Source organism: Leptopilina boulardi, unplaced genomic scaffold (genome assembly GCF_019393585.1).
Source record: "Leptopilina boulardi isolate dan_hultmark-lab unplaced genomic scaffold, ZJU_Lbou_2.1 LbouV2_1, whole genome shotgun sequence".
NCBI classification, from domain to species: domain Eukaryota; kingdom Metazoa; phylum Arthropoda; class Insecta; order Hymenoptera; family Figitidae; genus Leptopilina; species Leptopilina boulardi.
Genome location: NW_026137640.1, coordinates 753,749 through 775,906, shown reverse-complemented (window position 1 = coordinate 775,906; position 22,158 = coordinate 753,749). Strand labels below are relative to the sequence as shown.

Here is a 22,158-nt window from a genome sequence, read left to right as displayed (position 1 = left end):
TCTCTTATACATGTGTATCGATTTTTCACATTTATTTTAAAATTAAAAGAATTTTTCTCTTTTTTTTCTCTCTTAAATAAAAATTATTTAATTCAAATAATCGACTATAAACACAGAAAATTAAAATGCATTAAAATAAGCTGGCAACGCTTATTATTTTAATACAATTTTGCTTATTTTAATCTATTTTGGTATTAAAATGAGCAAAATTGGATTAAAATAATAAGCGTTGCAGCCTATTTTAATCTTTTAATTTTTTGTGAATATAGTTACTTGAACCAAAATAATTTTTTTTTTTTTTTCAATTAAATTAAACTTATTTCTCTATTTTTAAAACAAATATCCTATTATTTGATACAAATAAATATTTATATAACAATAGTCGAATAAGTAAATTTTTTTTTTCCTCTTTTCGTTATAATTCTTCATATAAAGAAAATTTGTATTGAAAATTCTATTTATGAATTATTTCAAATTTTTAAAATATAAAAAAATTAATTAAATTTTTAATAAATGAAAAATTTATACTTTATACTAAAACTACTTCTAAATAATTGACGAACAATTTTTTTAACTCGCTGCCTTTGAAAGCATCTGAGTTTTCCTTTGAATTTAACCAACGTATACATGTTTTCTTATACTTTTTTTTGCACACACCTTTTCTTGAGATTAAAGTTTTAACGTAAACTCAAAGCGTTGCTCTTAAACGTGCTCTACTCACGAAACTATTTCTCAAGTTATTAAAAGTCTTATATACTAAGATAACATCAGAGTTGAAATTCAGTGAAGATTCATAAGAAAAACTTTGACTATATAGTGTTGAGGGAAATTTATTTGTAAATCAAATGAAAGATGGTATCGATTTTTTTTTTTTTTGGGCTCTGCACACAAACTTTATCCAAGAGAGAAACTTGGAAAAAATTTTGGAATATAAGGGGTTAGCACCCTTTCCTCATGATTGACGGATTTATAGTAAAGCAGGTCAATCGCTATATTCGAACCCAAGAGAGAGAGAGAAAGAGATATGGCAGACGCCTCTCTACACATTTGCTGATAGTATTTACAGTATCAACTTGGAGACACAATCTCGCAAAGTTTTCGTTTTTTTGCAACGTTTATTTTTTATTAGCCTCATCGATAATTTTATCTGCGTCAATATATAAATAAATTTTATCGAAAAATTCTAAATTTTTTTTTTTTTTCGAAAAAAATCCGATATTAAAATTTAAGAAAAACAAATTAAACACCCAATCACCATATAATTCCTTTTGTCTCATTTCAGTTCTTTAAAATTGTTTTTTTTTTCAAATTACAAAAAAAGAAACAAAATATCGAAAAATTACATTTGAATTCAATATTTTAAAAGCAAATTTTATATTGCACAAAAGATGAAATATAAATCAATATGAAAGAAATGTGAATGACAGGGGCGCATGAATATCTCATAAAAATCATTAGCTAGAATTTTCATTTGTATGAATTTCATTTGACAGAATTTTCATTTTTCTAATTAGCATTTGAGTTATCTTCTTTGTAAACGAAATTTTATTCAACATAATTTTCAGGTACCGAATTTTCATTTAACATCATTTTTATTTTAACAAATTTTTTGCTCTCCAACTTTGTATTTTAAAGCATTATAATTTAAATCAATTTTAATTTATCAAAATACTCATTCAACAGAATTTTAGTGATTCGAATTGTTTAATGTCAAAATTTTTAATTTATCGAATCTTTATGTGTCCGCATTTTTTGTTTTTATAAATTTTTATTTAATAGAATTACTAAACCAGCGAATTTTCATTTGACAGAAATTACAAATATAGCGAAACAAACAAATGTCAGAAAGATTTCGGCGCAGTTTTTAAAACAGACAAATAAGAAATTATTAAGAAAATTGTGTTTGGTCTATTTTAAAAACTGCACCGAAATCTTTCTGACGTTTGTTTGGTCGGACATTTTTAATTTCTATTAAATGATAATTCGATGTTTTAGAAACTCTATCAAATAAAAAATTCGTGAAAACGAAAAATTCTAACACATGGAGATTCGACAGTTTAAAAATTCTGACATTAAATAATTTGAATCACTAAAATTCTGTTGAATTAGAATTTTGATAAATTAAAATTGGTTTAAACTTTGTTAAAATAAAAATGATGTTACATAAAAATTCGGAACCTTAAAATTATGTTGAATAAAATTTCGTTTACAAAGAAGATAACTGAAATGCTAATTAGAAAAATGAAAATTCGTCTAAAAAAAAATTCTGTCAAATGAAATTCATAAAAATGAAAGTTCTAGCTAATGATTTTTATGAGATATTCATGCGCCCCAAATGACAAAGTCAAAAAATTATTCTTTCTATTTTTATATTCCAAAATGAAAATTGTTTCAAATCTATACAGAAATTACTGAATTCTATACAAATTACTAAATTTCAATATGAATTTTGATGTCAAAATGTTTGCGGTTTTTGCACTTTCATTGAAGGAAAAAAATGAAAAAGCTTTTTAAAGAGGTATTACAAAATATTATATATATATATATATATATATATATATATATATATATATATATATATAAATAAAAATAATTCATAAAAAGAGATGAAAGACTCTCTTTATTTACTACTCTATTGTTAAATTCGTCGCCCCTCTATTTTAACTTCGAAACAAAAAAAAAACAAAAGAGAAAACACAATTAAGTTATGAAACAAAAAATCAATACACCGCAGATAAATGAAAGAATTACGAGAGAAAAAAAAGAAGAAGTTTTCAAGAAACTCCTATTAAAGATTACAAAGAGATTCAGGAGAATAGTTGAAAAAAAAATTGTATTTCCAAAGCAATAAATAAAAACCAAAAAGAATTAATAGAAAGTGAGAAAAAGATGAAATTGAAATTTATCGAGTATAAACTTTTTTTAGAGTGCGGAAATTGAGCAAAAGTCGGAAAATTTATGATCGAGAGTCTGTCAATAGGACCATTATTTCTTTTTTTTTTTGTATAATGAAGGGTAAATTTTCCAAGTATATTATTGTGAAATATAATGTAGGGAAAATAAAAAAAAATAAAAAAAAAATGTGTGTGTCCCCGAGCTCAGTAACGTCTACCACTTTGGGTTTCAGCTGTGCACTGACCCGATTTTCAGTCCCTATCTACCATGACGTTCATACTGTGACGTCATTTTTGTTCTGACGTCATTGAAAACCCTCTTTTCCGTATAACCATTGAGAGCGCGTCCTCGACGCTCCCGACGAAGCTTAATGGTCGTGTCCTGTCTCATTCATGCGAATATTTCTTATCCTTGTCTTTTAGTCTTGCTCTACTTTTCTCCAAAAACAGATCAATATATACTGCAGTTGTATCTTCCCTTAAATATATATATATATAATATGTTTACGTGTAAACATAAACGGAAGATATTTTCCCTTATAATTATATTCTTTTTAGAAATTTATCAATTTTTATAATATTTTTTTAGTCATCAACTTTTCTATATATTTTGAATAATTGCATATAATTGAACAATATTGAAGTAAACAAGTTCCAAAACGAAAATTTCAAGAAAAAAGTTTCAAGTTCCCTAAAAATTTATTTTTCCAAAATATCAAATTCCAAAAAAAACCCTAGGGTAAATGCACTAATTACGACGCGATTCGAGTCAAAACACCTTTGAATTAGAAAATTCGACATTTCTATTGTATCACTGAAAAAAAAATTTATTTGTTTCAAATACTCCATTACTTGACTATTATCAAATAAATATTTATTTGTATCAAATAATTATTATTTGAGATGATATTTGTTTCAAATACAGAAATTATTGGTTCAAATACAATTTATTTAATTCAAATAAAAATTATTTGGTTCAAATAAATATTTATTTGATAATACTCAAGTAATCGAGTATATTTGAATCAAATAAATTTTTTTTTCAGTGTATAAACTCAATTTAAGACTTATTAAACTAAAAGCTTATGTTATTTAGATATTAAAAAAAAAATTTAACACTTATAAAAATCGATTATTTAAACAAATATGAGAAATTAAAACTGATACCGTAATTTTCTATTGCGGCGCATTTGTATCAATTACGTGTATTTTGAAGATACTTTGCCCGCCGAAATTTGGGCCAATGGAAATATTAAAAATGTTTAAATTCCGAGACGGAAAAAAATTTGATCTCAATTAATTAAATTAATAATTATTTAAATGTACATCTTTATATAATTGTATCAAAAAAAGATTAAAATAATTTTTTTTCATAATCATTTTCCAACAGTTATATTAAATATAATAGTAATAATAGTTATTTTTTATGAACACGCCGTAATTGGTACATCTGCTCTACCTATTTTTCCATCTACAAAACTCGATTAATTATTCATTTATAATTTATTTAATAAATTCTCACATTTTTATATCCTAAATTGTATTTATAAAACTTAATTATTAATTAATATCAATAAAAATTATTTCAAGTTAATATAAATACTCACTGTTTTCATGAATTTCCTCCAACGAAGACGCGATCACAGCAAAATGATAGTCATTTATCTCTAGCGATCGGTTAGAATTAAAATTTCCATGAACTGATTTGAAAAATAATCTTTTGCAAGGAGATCGAATTTTAATGGCTCGAATTTCTCCTTTTGCTGTACTTTTTCCCCCAAGTCTAAATCATCAATACCGAGAGCTGAAAAAAAGAAAAAAACATTAATTTATGTAAAAACATAGGGAAAAAAAAATGATAGAAAAAATCAAAATATTTTTAACAACAAATTGTTGGCGATTTAAATTTTTGTCGATTATGAACAAATAAAAGCATTTATAATTATGAGAACAATTTTTTTTTTTTTTTTTTTGGTTGGTATTACAAAATAAAATTGTTGGAGCAATAAAATAGATTGTTTTTGTGTTTCTTCACCTTATTTTGTTGTACCAAACATAATTTTGTTGGGCCAATCAAAATATATAGTTCTTATCGCATGCGCAACTGATTTGAAAGAAAAAAAGAAAATAACCTCAAAAAAGTGAAAGTAAGAAAAAATTCAAATTTTTATTATATTAATATAAATACTCACTGTTTTCATGAATGTCCTCCCAACGAAGACGACCTCAGCAAGACGATAGTCTCCAAGCCATTTATCTCCAGAGATCCCTCCTCTAGGTTAGAATCAAAATTTCATGAAAATTTGGAAAATAACCTTTTGCAAGGAGACCGGATTTTAATGGCTCGAATTTCTCTTCTTGCTGTGCCTGGAGCTTTTTCCCCAAGTCTAAATCATCAATACCGGAAGCTAAAAAAAAAGAAATTAAAACTAAAACATCTAAAAAAAATGATAGGAAAAATCAAAATAGCAACAATTTGTTGTCAATTATGAACTAGACAATGTTTTTTGAAAGATATTATCATTCTTTGACATTAAACACATCTGCGATAAAACTTTTTGAGAAACTTACCATATTCAGAAAAAACTGCAGCAAATAATAATCCGCGCCTAATTAAAAGAGAATAACCATAACCTCAAAAAAGTGACATTTTATTCTTTTCATAAAGTTTTATTATTTATATATTATCATTTAAGACTAAATTTTTCATATTTTTCTCAAATAAAAAATTGCTATAATAGCAATTGTATATAGCTAAAGTAGCTAAATATTAACTAAGATTTAGCTATCATTTTTTCTCTCCAAGACGTTAAGAGTATATACAAGTTCAACAAAAAAAGATACAAAAGCATTATTATATATCAAGACGTTAATTCTGTTGATTGTTCATTAAATAATCTACATAAAGTCTTCATCTAGTTTAATGATGTAATTAAATGATTATATGATAGTTTGTAAGGTATGTATATCTATATCTAAGTCCTCAGAAATTCTATATACAATATGGAAGGACATTTTATGGAGGTTTCGTACCAAATGTTGTGCATATGTGGTATTTCTATACGCACGCATAAAACATAACGTGATCTAAATTTTGAATTCTTCGCAAAATAATAATAATAAAATGAAAGACACACACACACACGATAAAAATAGCAATTAATAAAGCGTAGAGAAGAACATTTTTATGGCTTCCAACGATGAAAGGGCAAAAAGAAAAATCAGAATTCAAAGAATCTTGGCCATTCATGTCAAATTTAATTTCTTAAACTTGCTTTCCTTCGATTCAATGGTTCTTTCAATTTATCAGAAATATGATCCTTACAAGAAGATCAAAAGATGAAATTCGCTTCTTGGTTCTTCAAATTCATTTCGATATTCTACTTTATTGCGACAAAGGTTCAATTTCATATACATATATATAACTGTTCAGACCAATATGGAAATAACCTATATTATACCAATGTTCCTATAACTAAATTTAATATTCCTGATTTTTTGAAGCGAATATTTTTTTTCTACAATTTAAAAATTTACTTTCCAAATAAAAAATGATAAAATCGGATAAAAAATGAGAATAAATCCTATTTAGAATATTAAAAAAAATAAGAGAATAAAAAAAATTGATTATACGAAAAAAATTTTTAAAGTTAAATGAAAATAAAAAAAAAAAAACTTACTAAAGCGAATTTCCGCTTCATCGTGACACAGATGCGATGACAGCATATTCTCAGATGAATCTTTCCTTTGCACCAACAATTTCACCTTCAAGAATCAGCTGTCTAAAAAAGAGAAAAAAAAATATTTTATTAATATTTAATATTTTAATATATTTTAATAATATTTATTTATATTTTCATAATAAAATTACATTCATATAGAATAGAGATAAATAAAATATTTCATATTTAACAAAAATCCATTTCAATTATGTAATTAATTAAACAATTAATTCCTTGCAATTAAAAATCAAATTTTATTAAACCTCTGATATTTATCGTAGTGAAAGAACTTCATCAATAAACCATTAACAAATTAATTTTTCCATTTTATTTGTATTTTTTTTTTTTACTAAATTTTTTAATAGGTATCAAAATGAAAATGCTTAATTGAAAACCCATGAGGTGCATAATAAAGGCTATTAATAACAAAGGCTTTATTTTTTTTCCATGTTTATAACCTACATCGAAAAGGGAATATTATATCGATATTTTAACACACACACACATACACCGAGATAAATTCAATTTAATCGAATATGCAATTCCAATCACAGTTAAATTATAAATTTAACAAAATTATTATCAGAGGAAGCTTTATAATAAAAGAAATTAATATTAATGAGAATAAAATGGAGCGTGATATATTTGATTATATATATATAATTTCTTTTTACGAGTCTCGTAATTTTATTTATATGTTAATATTATGTAAATTTTTTTTTCAAATATTTCATAATATTTTATTATTTAATATAATAAAATATTATTTGATTTTTAATAATAAAAATTCATAAAATTTTATCTAGTTGAAACGAATCGAGTTTTCCAATTCACCACGAGAGCAAAAGCTCGAAACTAAAACCAATGGAACGGGGGTATATATAGTTGATTTCAGGAAATTTGAAATAAATCCGTTTTTTCGATTTGTGGTTACGTAGAACACATGAGGGGATCCCTTTACCGCATATATAAAATTTATAACTACACATAAAGTGCATAGGAAAAATGTCTCTTTATTTCTTTCTCTTTATTTTTTTTTTATTTTATTTTTTTTTTAATACGTGCTATTTTCAACACAAAAATGTTGATAAAATCAAAATTTTTTATAATTGTACAAATAGCAACCAAATATTAACAAATAACAAAACAAAATAAACAAATATAAAATAAAATATAAAAAATAATGAAATAAAATTTTAAAGTGCGCGGTTTTTAACCAATTTTCAAAATAAATGTTTTATAAGTGAAAACAGTATTAAATTTTGGTTGGACAAGACAAAAAAAAAAAAAAAACTCGATTTCAAGGGAACTTGTTTTTTTTCGTATACATTCCCTCGCGTATTTTCCATCTAAACAGCTTTCCAGAATAACTTTAGTCAACGGTTTTGTATGTAGAATCATATACATAAAACACATTGGAGTTTAAAAAAAAAAAAGTAGTTAAACGAAATGTCAAGCTTTGCACAAGTTTTATATATGTATATGATATAAAAAAAAAAATAATCAAGTTTATTTGCCTGCGGTACTTAAATAAAGTATTTTTCTTTTATGCGAAAAATAATAAACAAAAAACCATTTACTATTCTGTTAAAAATGAATTTTTTAAAACTCTTTTCTACATTATATCAGATAACTTGTTTTTAATATAGAAAAGTTACCAAAAAAAAAAAAATTAAAAACACAAATCTGAATTAGTTAAAAATAACTAATTTTTAGTTAAATATTGGCTATTTTTTTTTCTTCAGCAATTAGTAAAAAAATAACTAATTATTAGTAAACCTAAGTAATTTTCAGTATTTTTAAATTCACGAGAGAAAAAATTAATATTTTTCTTTTATTATTAATAAAATTAATTAATTTTCAATATAAAACGAATTAGTAAAAAAATAACTAATTATTAGTAAACCTAACTAATTTTCAGTATTTTTAAATTTACGAGAGAAAAAATTAATATTTTTCTTTTATTATTAATAAAATTAATTAATTTTCAATATAAAACGAATTAGTAAAAAAATAACTAATTATTAGTAAACCTAACTAATTTTCAGTATTTTTAAATTTACAAGAGAAAAAATTAATATTTTTCTATTATTATTAATAAAATTAACTAATTTTCAATAGAAAACGAATTAGTAAAAAAATAACTAATTATTGCACGGAAAAAAAAATTTATTTGATTCAAACAGTCGATTACTTGACTATTATCAAATAAATATTTATATTTGTATCAAATAATTATTATTTGAAATAGTATGTTTTCAAATAAAAAAATTATTTGTTCATATACAATTCAAATAAAAATTATTTTTAATATTTATTTGATAAGTCAAGTAACCGAGTATTTAATTGAAATAAATTTTATTTTCACTGTACGGTCATAGTAATTAATTTTCGGTGGAAAAAAATTAGTTAAATTAACTAATTATTTTTAACCAATACAAATTTAGAGAAATCATTTAATAAAAAATTATTATTATAATTAGATTTAAAAAATTCATAATTCCAAATGATAATAATAATAATAATAATAATAATAATAATAATAATAATAAAAGAAGAAATTATATATTTGAATAAAGTTTTGTTTAACTTGCAAATGAAATCTTTTGTTAAACAGTCAATTATTTTTGTAATAAATTTATACAATATACAATTTTGTGTGAAAATTTACATTTAAGTTTTAAGATTATTATAACGAACATTGTGTAAGCTAAGAAAAGCGTGTAACCATACTAAATTGTACTAAAGTTATAATGGAAAGTTGATCCCCTTGAATTTGTATATACGTATATATATATATATATTTGAGCCTTTAGAGGATTCTTCGATAGAAAGTGTCGAGTTCCACTATTTTCCAAGATCCTCTACAAAATGTGTCAACTTGTGGGAAACACAAAAGAAACTTTGTTTCAACAATCCAAGTTTCAGATGTTTAAGACCACCTGCGAACAGTAAATTGCTCCCTCTGCTCCAAGCACGTTTGAATTTGCGCGCATTGGGAAAATAGAAACTAAATTTTTTTTTTTTCCTACATTTTTAAGTCACAATTTTTTTTTCCAAAAAAAAAGAAAAATCCAAACCATATATTCAAAAATAGTTTTTTTTTTTAAATAGAAATTTTCGATTCGAGCACACAAAAAATATTATATTAAAAATTAGAAATTTATTTTTTAAATTTCATTTTTTCAGGATATCGATTATGAAGGATTTCGAAAATTTCTCGACACCTATCTCGAAGTTACAACACCTGACGAGCTATCGCGACATCTTTTTCTATCGTTTCTCAAAAAGGGTCAACGAGGAATTGACGGAAAAGCCTTCAAGGTGAGAGAGAGAGAAAATTATTTTCTAATATAATATTGAAACAAAATTTGAAAAGAATTTTTTTTTGTGCTATATAATAAAAAGAAGAATAGATGAAAATGATTTCTATATTGATTTTAGATATTACAAAAGAATATATTTTGACGAGGGAATAATGTGTGTGTGTGTGTGTGTAATTATAAATCTCTCTCTTTCAATAGGAAATGGCAGTATTGTCTTCCACGACGGCGTGTGCGGCAATTACCTCACACACCACATCCACCAGTAACGTGAATAGCACTGGATTACCTGGGGGTACATCTATTGAAAGTCATGGCTCATCTTTTGCCGATAAAATTCATGGATTAACAGAAAAACTTCAAGCTCTTGGTCATCATAGAAATGATAGTGAACTTTCGAGAACGAGAACAGGTATAGAAAGAGGGAGAAACACTCAATTTAATTTTTTCACTGAAAATAAATTACTTTTTACTAATTTGTTTTTTTACAAAAATATAAAATTCATGAAAATAAATTACTTTTTACTATTTAATTTTTACTAATTTTTTTCATTAATTACTTTTTACTAATTTCTTTTTTACAAAAATATAAAATTACTGAAAATAAATTACTTTTTGCTAATTTATTTTTTTTACAAAAATATAAAATTACAGAAAATTAATTACTTTTTACTAATTTGTTTTTTTACAAAAATATAAAATTACTGAAAATTAATTACTTTTTACTATTTAATTTTTACTAATTTTTTCCATTAATTACTTTTTACTAATTTGTTTTTTTTACAAAACTATAAAATTACAGAAAATTAATTACTTTTTACTAATTTGTTTTTTTACAAAAATATAAAATTACAGAAAATTAATTACTTTTTACTAATTTGTTTTTTTACAAAAATATAAAATTACTGAAAATTAATTACTTTTTACTAATAAATAGTTATTTTTTTTTTACTAACATTTTTTTTTTTTACCGAAAATTAATGAATTTTTTCTAATTTTATTGTCAATTTTCTTTGAAACGTGAAAAAGAAAATTCGTCTTTTCTTTATGATATACCGCGCGTATAATAATTCTGGTTTACAATAATTAAGTTAATTGACTGTAAACGTCAAAACAAGACAATGTGTTCCTCCTCGTTAAAAACAAGTTTTAATAGCTATATATAACGCTTTTGATTTTCGGCGCGTTAATAATTAATTATTTTTGTTGAAAAAAAAAAAAAAAAAATATCGATTATTATAGAGAGAGAATTTAACACATACTTTTCACTCTTTGTTGTTTAACTTCGTCATTTTTACATTAATTAAAAGTTTATCGTATACAAAAAACTTAATACCTCAGCTTTCATTAAAAAAAAAAAATAAATAAAAAATCACTTTTTTTTAAGTTGAAAAAAGCTTTTGAAAATATTATAAATTCATATAAAAATGTCAATTTTTTTTTCACATTCTCATTAAAAAAGAAACTATTATTTTAATATAAAATTATAATTGCACAAAACAATTGATCGAGAAAATAAAAATTTTGTGAACTAATAAAACTCGCATTTGTAATCGACCCTGGACACTTTATTACCTCCATTATCGACAATATATATAGCAATTCCAATATTATCGAGAGAGAGAGAGAGAAAGAGAGAGAGAGTATAAATTTAAATTAATATGCAGATCCTGATATGAATATTTATTAAATTATATGAGTAAGACTCTTTTAAATGCTATTTAATTCTTTTTTCGACTAATTTATTCTTTTTTTTATTTAAAAAAAAATCGGAGAAAAAAATATTTTTTTCTTTTCAATTATAATAAAAAAAAAAAAAATCAAACTAAGAATTGTTTCACTTTTCTAATTTCAGGAAGTGTACATCCAACATTGACAGTGGCTCACACATCGTATAGTTGTCACGATGTACTTGAGAAAAAAAGTACAGAAAGCAGTCCAAGTCATAGTCAAATGTCACGAAACTCTTCGAGAAAATCGAATAATTCACTTCTTGTCAACAATGGAAAATATGAAGGTGAGATAATAAAAGTAAAGAAAAAAATATTTTCTCCTTTTTGAGAAATTTTTTTTTTCAGATGATATTTTAAAAAAATATCAAATTATTGCGACTTAGAAAAAAAAATGTTAATTAACTTTTTGATATACATCTGTTCGTAAACAAGATATATATATATATATAATATAAAAAAGAAAGGAAAATAAATTAAAATGTGTTGAGAGTGTAAAACCTGACCGTGTGTGGCTTATTCAGTGATGCATGTGACTCAACACTGTATATATCGGTTTTGATGTGAAATCCAATTTGGTCATAAAATCCCTATCTATATATATATACCACCAAACAACAAAATGGAAAATTCTGATTCATCGCAAAAGGGTTTACACGAGATAACTTATTTCCTCACACACACACACACACACACACACACACACACACACACACACACACACACACACACACACACACACACACACACACACACACACACACACACACACACACACACACACACACACACACACACACACTGATATACAGTATATAAAGATATAATAGGAAACTATATATATAAATATATACGCTTTCTTCGATCAAATTACATATATGTAGTATAGGGTGAGAAGTTGTAATCTCAAAAACCCAATGAAGATGAAACTCCAATGCCATTAACTACATGAAATTGATCTTAAGACATTAAAGAGTGTGTTACGTGTAAACATCACTGGCTTGTAATCGATTCTGTTTTATAAAGGTTTCCAAAGTCTACAACCGTGATAAAATATCCATATTTTGCTTTAATACCCACAAAAAATAATTATATCGACAAAAAATAACAAAATTTTTTCAATTTCCTTTCAAAAAAAAAAAAAAAAAAATTATTTAAAACAAAAAATTAATATAATATTTTTATGCCATTTAAAATTGTTTTTAAATAATAATAATAATAATAATAATAATAAAAATATTTTAAATAAATTAACGACTGGAAAATAAAAAAAATAACTAATAAATTATAAAATAAAAAGACCTAGAACTAATTTTATAAGTATTAATAAAAAAAATATGATTTTATCGTTAGAAATCAATTTATACAGGAAGTGTTACGTTGAAAGCCAAATGACTACTCAAAGCATGCGTCTTTTGTCGTACAGAGAAATTTGAAAACGAAAAGTTTTAATTGAATCCCTTTCAATGCGTCTCAAAAGACAAAACTTTCCTCTGAATAAAACTTTATATTTTCATCTGAAATCTTTGGCTTATTAAACTCACTTTAAAAGTCTTTTTTCTTTTTTTAAATATACATCAAACATTCATACAAAAAACGTTTCCAAAAATTTTAAAGCAAAAATTATTTATTATTATTATTATTTTATTTTGATAATTTAACGATAAATCACTCAACAAATTTCATTATTAAATGAAAGGATGTAAGAACAAATATTTTTTAATTTATTCAAAAATTATTATTGAAAAAAAATTTCGTTTTTATAATAATAATGAAAAGCAAGTATATTTGGGAATTAATTAAAATTGTTTGATGATGTTTACAGAATCTAAAAATATTACTTTTAATCCCGTGAAATTTATACACTTTATATTGCTTAATAATTTATCTTGAATCTAATAATAGCATATTAAAAAAAAAAAAAACTCAACTAGTGTAAACACTTGCATGAAATTTAATTATAAAGAGCACTTTAGTTTGAAATTAATTCCAAGGAACGAGAACCACGCCCGAGTATAATTTATTGAAAAAGCCTTCTTTTTTTTAATTCTTAAAAAAAATGAAAATAACTTTTTTTTATTTTATTAAAATATCCTAAAATTTCAAATATAATTTGTCATTATTGCAGAAATCTCTTATAAAAAATATATATAATATATGAGGGTATAGAATGTTTGCTCGAAAAAAAAAACCAATAGCCAACTTTTGATTCACAAACGTTTTCAATTTGAAAAAATGTCACTCTGCACTTTAGTCGCTTTTATACTCGGTTCACTTTGAAACGTGAAACGACATTTCTGATGTTAGGTGATATCCCTTAATTTGGTGAGTGCCACTCGTTGTGACTGACATGTCTTTCTGTATATCAGTCAGTTAACCCCATTTTACTCAAATAATATATATCCGAGTTATAAATAAAAAGATTTTTTTTTTAAATGATACTATTTTTACTCGTATAACTATAATTGACACAATGTAAGAATAATTCGTCAATCAATTATTTAAATCATTGCAATTTTTATCTCTCTCTCTCTCTGATGATAATAAAAATAATTTCAATATTTTATATTCTACAATTTAAAAATTATTTGAAAATTTAAAAATTTAATGTAATAGAAAGTTAAAAAAAAAAGATAAGAAAAATAAAAACTAAACGAAAAATGATTAAATTAACTATAAAAAGTAAAATGTGACAAACAAAAAATTTTATTGCATTCTCAAAATGTTAATCGATAGAAAAACAACTTTTTAATTAAATCTTTTCTCCCTATAAATTATTGGCATGATTCAGCAAAAGGTTGGTTTCATTGTTAAAGTAGAGAATAAAAAAAAAGTAGTGCGGGTATCAAAAAGACCCAAGTCGAATTAAAGTTGGAACCAATCCAAAGAGAGTAGGTCTTGCTATTAAAAAAAAAAAACCGATACTTATTAAGTTTCGAAAAAAGAGAATTCGCCATAGAATTGAAAGTTGGTAGTTTTATATACACTTTCTTTTTTTGTACATTCGGCAAAACTTCCACTTGAAAAACCGAAAATCTAGTTAATTTAAAATGAAAAAATAATAAAATTACGAATTTAATTTAATTTAAACTAGCAAAATTAAACGCGCGCAGGCCCGCCAAATTGACTATTTAATTGTTTGTTATTATTAAAGATTAATATTATCAATAATAATTTAATTTATTAGAATATTATTACATATTAAATGATAATAATGAAAATTATATGTTTACAGGCCTCGGATTATACGACTTTTTTCAAAAATACGACTTTTATCGACTTATTTTAATAAAATGCGACATTTTTTTTTTACATTTGAAAAAAAATGTAAATAAAATACATTTTTTTAGTATAAAATCTAGATCTTCTTCAGATCATCTTCAATTCAATTATTTAACAAATTTTGAACTAAAATGATTCTTCACTAAATTAATTATTTTTAATAATTTTAATGAAATACATCACAAATTCAATTATATCAAAATTATTTTTCAATTAAAATTTTTATGAAATTTAACAATTGTTTATAATTAAAAAAAAAATATCACAATAAAATTGAATTATTTTTTTGAAAATTTCAATTCAAAATAAACTAAAATTCAATTATTACCCGAAATTTTAATTCAAAATCAATTAAAAATCCAATAATTATCCAAAATTTTTAATTTAAAATTTAATTATTTATCAAGTTTTCAATTTAAAATGAAATAAAATTCAATTATTTTCCAAATTTAAAATCAAATAAAATTTCATTATTCTCAAAAATTTGAATTCAAAATTAAATTATTATCCAAAATTTCAATTAAAATTCAATTATTTCCCAAAATTTTCAATTCAAAATGAATTGAAATTCAATTATTTTCCAAATTTAAAATCAAATAAAATTTCAATATTCTCAAAAATTTGAATTCAAAATTAATTGAATTTTCAATAATTTAAATTTAAAAGCATCTAAAATTTAATTATTTCTAAAATTTTCCATCGAAAATTTTTTTTTTGAAATTTAATAATTTCAATTATAACTCTAAGTAAATTCAATTATTTTTAACTATTTTAATAATATTCTTTAAAATTTCAACTATCTGAAACCATTTTTCAATTAAAAATGATTTTCAAATTATTGTATTTTGTCCGCATTTTCTAATAAATTTTTAGTGAAATCATCTAAAATTTTAATTACAAAACACTTAAAGTTTCAATTAATTTCAAAAATCTCAATTTTAAATCTTTGAAAATTCAATTAAATTTAAAAAATGTTTTCCAAAAATTGTTTGATAAATTATTTTTAGTTCTGTAAAATTTAATAATTGTTTGAAAATTAACAATATCTTTTGAAATTTAATTATTTCTAAAAATTTCAACTTTAACCCTTCGAAAAGGATTATTATTAAAAAAAAATTTTTATTTAAAAATATGTAAAATATTTTTGTTAAAATAAAAAACAAATCCATTTTTTTTTTTTAATATAATTCGACTAAAACGACTTTTTGTGTCTTTAAGTTAATTCGAGGCCTGTGTTTTTATAATTAATATTTAATAGGTATTCGTTGGCCCCTGGTACCATAAAAATTAATTTTTTTCAAATTACTATCTTGTACGAAATTTCCTGACGCATCTTTTTTCTCATCATCAATTTTTTGTATTTGTATACAATTTTTGAATCAATATACAACTTTAAAAAAAAATTCGTTGGTAAACGTTCGTGAATTGAATTTTCGAATTTGGAATTTTAAAGAAACTTATTCCGAAATTTAGAAACACAATTATACAACTTTGACAAATATGAGAAAAAGAATTGTTAAAATTTGACACGTCATAAGATTTACTATTAAAAAAAAAAAACACGTGAAATCAAAAAAGGCCAACTTCAATAGTTAGGACAGAAGGATAGACCAAGCATTTTATTATTATATAATTATTTTGATTGAAATTGCAATTAATTGAAATAAATAAAAACTAAAAGCTCCTTTTTATATAAAAATTTTCTTTAAACTTATATATGGAGAAGTTGTATATTTACCAAGTGTGTTTGTGGCATTTTCAGGAAGTTTCATACCATTGCCAATGGCAGTTTATGTTGTTATCGCAGTGACATCGACAGTTTTCTAACTATGTAATAACGGGTCATTTGAAAGAAGACGAAGAAGAAGAAGAGAAATTGTCCGAGATATAGGCATAACTGCCATATACTACCTATATGGATCGATACTAGATGTGTGCTCTAGTTATTGGATAAGTTTCCGCTTCTCAACTTCCGCCATTGTTCGACTAAAGACCGATCGTTTCCCTAAGGCTTCAAAATTGATGCCACTAATTTATTCAGACAATCAAAACACCTCTTCTCATGGGAGATGAGAGGCCCTTAGGACTTGGAATGATTTAGTTACAGCTTAGTGGCTTCATTGTAACTTAATACGAAGCAAACATATACATGATTTAAACAAATTTTTTTTATTATATAAAACCGAAACTAGAAGATCAAATATTTCAGGAAAAAATATATTTCTCGATGAATTGAAAAAAAAATGCGTCCATAACTTTTTTTTCAGAGTGTATTTTTGTGCCTAAAGCGAGGAAAACTTTTTTTTTTTTTTTTTTAAAACAATATGAAAAAGCATCAATATTGAAATGCAAGCAAATTCACCTATAATAAAACTCATTTATTATTGAATATGAAAATAAACTTCTCTCTATGTCGAAACAGTTGGAAATCAAAAAATTTGAAAAAAAAAGAAAAAATTTGCTGCATTATAAACAACTGGACTCAGTTTATAACCTGAAGCGTTTATACAAATGGAAAAGCTCACAACGTCAGAAGCTGTTATTCCGGGCTTGTTTAGTAAACGTTCCAAAATTATGTATAAGAGAAAATAACAGGAGGGGAAAATTTTAACGTGTATTGCCTTTTGACATTTAGATATAATTTTTCATTCAGAAAAATTACTATATTTTTAAAACAAGGAAGTTAAAAATTTTTTTATTTAAAATATGAATTTGAAAAATTGTAGGAAAAAAAATATATATATATTTTTTGTATATATAAATAATTGAAATTTCATAAAATGATGATTTTTCAAGGAAGTTGATGTCTATTGACATGTTTATAGATTTGATGCAGTAAGTCTGCGTCTACCAGAAACATCTTATATATGCCCTAAAATATAGATCAACTTGTGTCATCCAATTTACGTCAGTAGTATAAGTCTAAGCGGATTTTGGTTGCGTTTATCTTGGGGAAAATCGTTGATCGCAAACTCAGTTTCCCTCTCAATGCGCTCACATAATCAACAAGTGTTTTTTTTTTTTTTAAATTTTTACATGCAAAAATTTAATTCACCTAATTATATTTTATTGCATTATTCACCGTCACAAATTAAAAAAAAATGCTACAACTAAATTTTTACCAATAAAATAAAATATTTACCAAATTTTGCAGCATCAAGGAGATTTTCTTTCAAACTTTTCTGCTTTCGTTCTTCATCTTTAAAGTATACGTGACACCAGAAGCCATTAATAGAATCTGCAAAATGAAAATTCATTTTATAAAATTTTGTATTTAGAATAAACTAAACAAAAATAAATTTGACATCGAAACTAATAGTAATTTAATTTTAATTTCGAATTTTTATATAAAAACTAAATTTTCTTTTTAATCACATTTTCAGAGATCAGACATCTCGTCAGGAAACAAAGTACAATTGATGTACATTCGATTAAAGTTAGTCTTAAGGATATCGTCTGTTATCTATCTCTACTGGAAGCTGGAACGCCAGAAGATAAATTGGAATGTAAGTTTTGAAAATTGTATTTTATCAAAATTTATATAATATTCAATTATATTATTTAAATTAAAATAATATTATACTTTTCATATGAGAATTACAAAAAAAGACAATAATATCTAAATTACATTTAATATCACTGAAAAAAAATTGATTTCATTGAAATAAGTACCTTAATATTTACTTGAAGGAAATAATTTTTATAATTGAATTAAATAAACTGTATTTGAAACAAATCTCAAATAACAATTATTTGATACATTGAAAAAAAAATTATTTGATTCAAATACTCGATTACTTGACTATTATCAAATAAATATTTATATTTGTATCAAATAATTATTATTTGAAATGGTATTTTTTCAAATAAAAAAATTATTGGTTCAAATACAATTTAAATAAAAATTATTTGGTTCAAGTAAATATTTATTTCATAATAGCCAAGTAATCAAGTATTTGAATCAAATTAATTTTTTTTTTAGTGTACAAGTAAATATTTATTTGATACACATAAATATTTATTTGTATCAAATACTCGATTACTTGACTATTATCAAATAAATATTTATTTTTATCAAATAATTATTATTTGAAATGGTATTTTTTCAAATAAAAAAATTATTTGGTTCAAGTAAATATTTATTTGATAATAGCCAAGTAATCGAGTATTTGAATCCTTTTGTTTAAATAAATATTTAAATTTTATATAAAATAAAATCATATATTGATTTCATATTTGAATTCTATAGCTAATACAAACAAATAATTAGTATATTTATATTTTAAATAATAAATATTATTAATAATCCAATATATATTTTATATATATGCAAATTTGATGTGGATTCTTTTTTTGTATAAGGAGAATTTCATACATAAATTTTATTCACTAATGAGGTCAAACTGTATATATATATTTTATATATATATATGTTGTTCTCATACTGAACTACATAAACACCAGTGAATGAAGTTTTGTGAATGGAGATGTGTCAGAATGTGTTTATATATATATATATATATATATATATATATATATATTTGACGCGAGACAAGAATTATAAAGTTTTGCGTGACAATGAATCATTGTGTATATGTGTGAATAAGTTTGTAATTTCTACTTGTTGCTTGTAATGAAGCGCAAATTAATTTTTTTTTTCAGTCATGTTCCGACTTTACGATACAGATGGTAACGGAGTTCTTGATACAAACGTAAGTTAATTTATTTTTATTATTATTTTACTATTTTTTTTTTTTATTATTTCACTATTTTTTTTTATTTTACTATTTTTATTATTATTACTATTTTTTAACTAATATTTTACTACAATTATTATTATTAATATTGTTTTTATTTTTATACTGTAAATATTTCTTTTTTTCCTTATAATAAATATTTTTATTTATTACATAATTTATAAAGGATCTTTTGTTATATTCACATTATTATAAATATTATTGCGTATAATAATTTTTTTTTTTTCAACAAAAGTAGGAATTTTTGTTTTATAAAAGAAAAAGAAAAAAAAATGGATGTGAAATCAGTCATTGAAAAATGCTAATTTAAAAGAAGAAACGGAGGAAAAATAATGAGGAATCTAGTTAGTCGACAGATATAAAATTATATGGAACGAAGCACTTGAATTGGAAACTAGTGAAAGAAAGTTTTTGTCAGACAGTGTTTGTTATTGACTTGAACTACTAATAAACTGATTAATAGTATCTTATATAAGGTTTATTATATATATATTATTATAGAGTCAATGAGTTATTGTAATTATATAACTATAAAAAAAAAAAATTTTTTTACAAAAAAATAATAATTACAAAAATTATAATAATAATAAAAATAAAAATAATAATAATAATAATAAAATAATAAATAATAAATAATAATAATAATAATAATAATAATAAAAATCATCAAAATAGTTAAAATTAATAAACTAATTGCATCTATTAAAAAATATATAAGTAATGCTCTAATTTTTACATGTAAAACAACTAATAAAAAAAAATTATGATAAAAAGAAAATTATTTCCAACCAGGAAACAGACTGTATCGTCAATCAAATGATGAATGTTGCTGAGTATTTAGGATGGGATGTCTCTGAATTAAAACCGGTAAGAATATTTTTCATATCCCTAAATTTATAAATATTCATAAATATATTACGAAAAGAAAAATTATATAATTGGCTCAACTAGTAAAATAATAATAATAATTATTATTATTATTATAAATATGATGTCAAATTTTAGTTCTGAATCTGAACGGATATTGTCATTTATTGTTATAAATTTGTTAGTCTAAGTTATATATGGAAATTGAGGAAGTTGAATCTAAAATGAAAATGCTTTCAGATCCTGGAGGATATGATGGTAGAAATAGATTACGATGCAGATGGTACGGTTTCATTGGAAGAATGGAAGAGAGGAGGATTGACGACAATTCCTCTTTTAGTACTACTGGGTCTTGATTCTCATGTCAAAGAGGATGGTAATCATCTTTGGAGACTAAAACACTTTAGTAAACCAGCTTATTGCAATCTATGTCTCAACATGTTAGTTGGTCTTGGCAAAAAAGGACTCTGCTGTGTTTGTAAGTTTCAAACCTATTTCTCGAGTACAAATATTTTTATTTAAGATATTATATATTCAAAATCACTACACTGAAAAAAAAAATTATTTAATTCAAATACTCGGATTATCTGATTATTATTATCAAATAAATATTTATTTGAACCAAATATAATTTTTTATTTGAATTAAATAAATATTTATTTGAACCAAATATAATTTTTTATTTGTATTAAATAAATATTTATTTGAACCAAATATAATTTTTTATTTGAATTAAATAAATTATATTTGAACCAATAATTTAACAAATATCATTTAATTGACTCAAATAATAATTATTTGATTCTCAAATAAATATTTATTTGATAATAGTCAAGTAATCGAGTATTTGAATCAAACAAATTTTTTTTTAATGTATAAAGTTCACGCAAATTGCACTTTAAAATAGAAATTAAGAAAAAAAAATTGTTTTCTTTTATTAAAAAATTCATTAATCTTTTAGTTTGCAAGTACACAGTTCACGAGAGATGTGTACAAAGAGCACCAGCTTCTTGTATAGCAACATATGTAAAAAGTAAAAAAACTTCACAAGTTATGGTACATCATTGGGTTGAGGGGAACTGCCATGGGAAATGCTCAAAGTGTAAAAAGACAATAAAAAGTTATAACGGAATAACAGGTCTTCATTGTCGCTGGTGTCAAATCACGGTAATTTTATTTTTATATAAATAATAATAAGGTCTAAAAAAAAAATCCAGAGAGCACTTAAATGCATTTTAAAAATAGAACCAAAATTTCTAAAAGAAAAAATTATTTTAACGAATTCTGTCAATCAAGCAATTAATTTTTAATAATATCACGAGTTCGATGGCGGCAAATTGCCAAAACGGTATATAAATACCAGAAATTATGAAAAATAAATTTCAACAGGATTTAAAAAAAAAAATAATCCAAAGAGAATAAAGATTATTTTTTACCGGATTAGAAATAAAAAAAATATTTAAATGAAAGTTTTCGATATAAAATGTATATAAGAATATTAAATTTGTGATTATTTCAAAAGGGAAACTGAATTAAAGTAAAGTAAATCAGCTTTCCATATGGTGCAACAATACCCCATTATC

General features: G+C 23.1%; 2 protein-coding genes across 4 annotated transcripts in view; one reads left to right on the top strand and one right to left on the bottom strand.

Moving 5' to 3' along the window:
• LOC127283258 (uncharacterized) overlaps positions 1–5,284 on the bottom strand; it is an 86,973-nt gene extending 81,689 nt beyond the window's left edge. Inside the window, exons 1-2 of the mRNA XM_051308033.1 lie at positions 5,087–5,284; positions 4,502–4,698 (exon numbers count right to left, since the gene is read on the bottom strand). The gene's annotated coding sequence lies outside the window, so the exon portion shown is untranslated. The remainder of the gene's footprint in view (positions 1–4,501; positions 4,699–5,086) is intronic.
• Positions 1–22,158, top strand: part of LOC127282749 (diacylglycerol kinase 1) — a 97,840-nt gene that overhangs the window by 68,081 nt on the left and 7,601 nt on the right. For 2 of the 3 annotated variants that reach the window (XM_051307338.1, XM_051307260.1), the window contains exons 4-11: positions 9,806–9,940; positions 10,141–10,351; positions 11,795–11,956; positions 18,335–18,457; positions 19,614–19,663; positions 20,501–20,575; positions 20,816–21,053; positions 21,537–21,742. In XM_051307338.1, the coding sequence (XP_051163295.1) occupies positions 9,806–9,940; positions 10,141–10,351; positions 11,795–11,956; positions 18,335–18,457; positions 19,614–19,663; positions 20,501–20,575; positions 20,816–21,053; positions 21,537–21,742 (1,200 nt within the window). Of the gene's footprint in view, positions 1–5,560; positions 5,854–9,805; positions 9,941–10,140; positions 10,352–11,794; positions 11,957–18,334; positions 18,458–19,613; positions 19,664–20,500; positions 20,576–20,815; positions 21,054–21,536; positions 21,743–22,158 lie in introns of those variants that run through there. The other variant, XM_051307424.1, reaches the window with a different exon arrangement.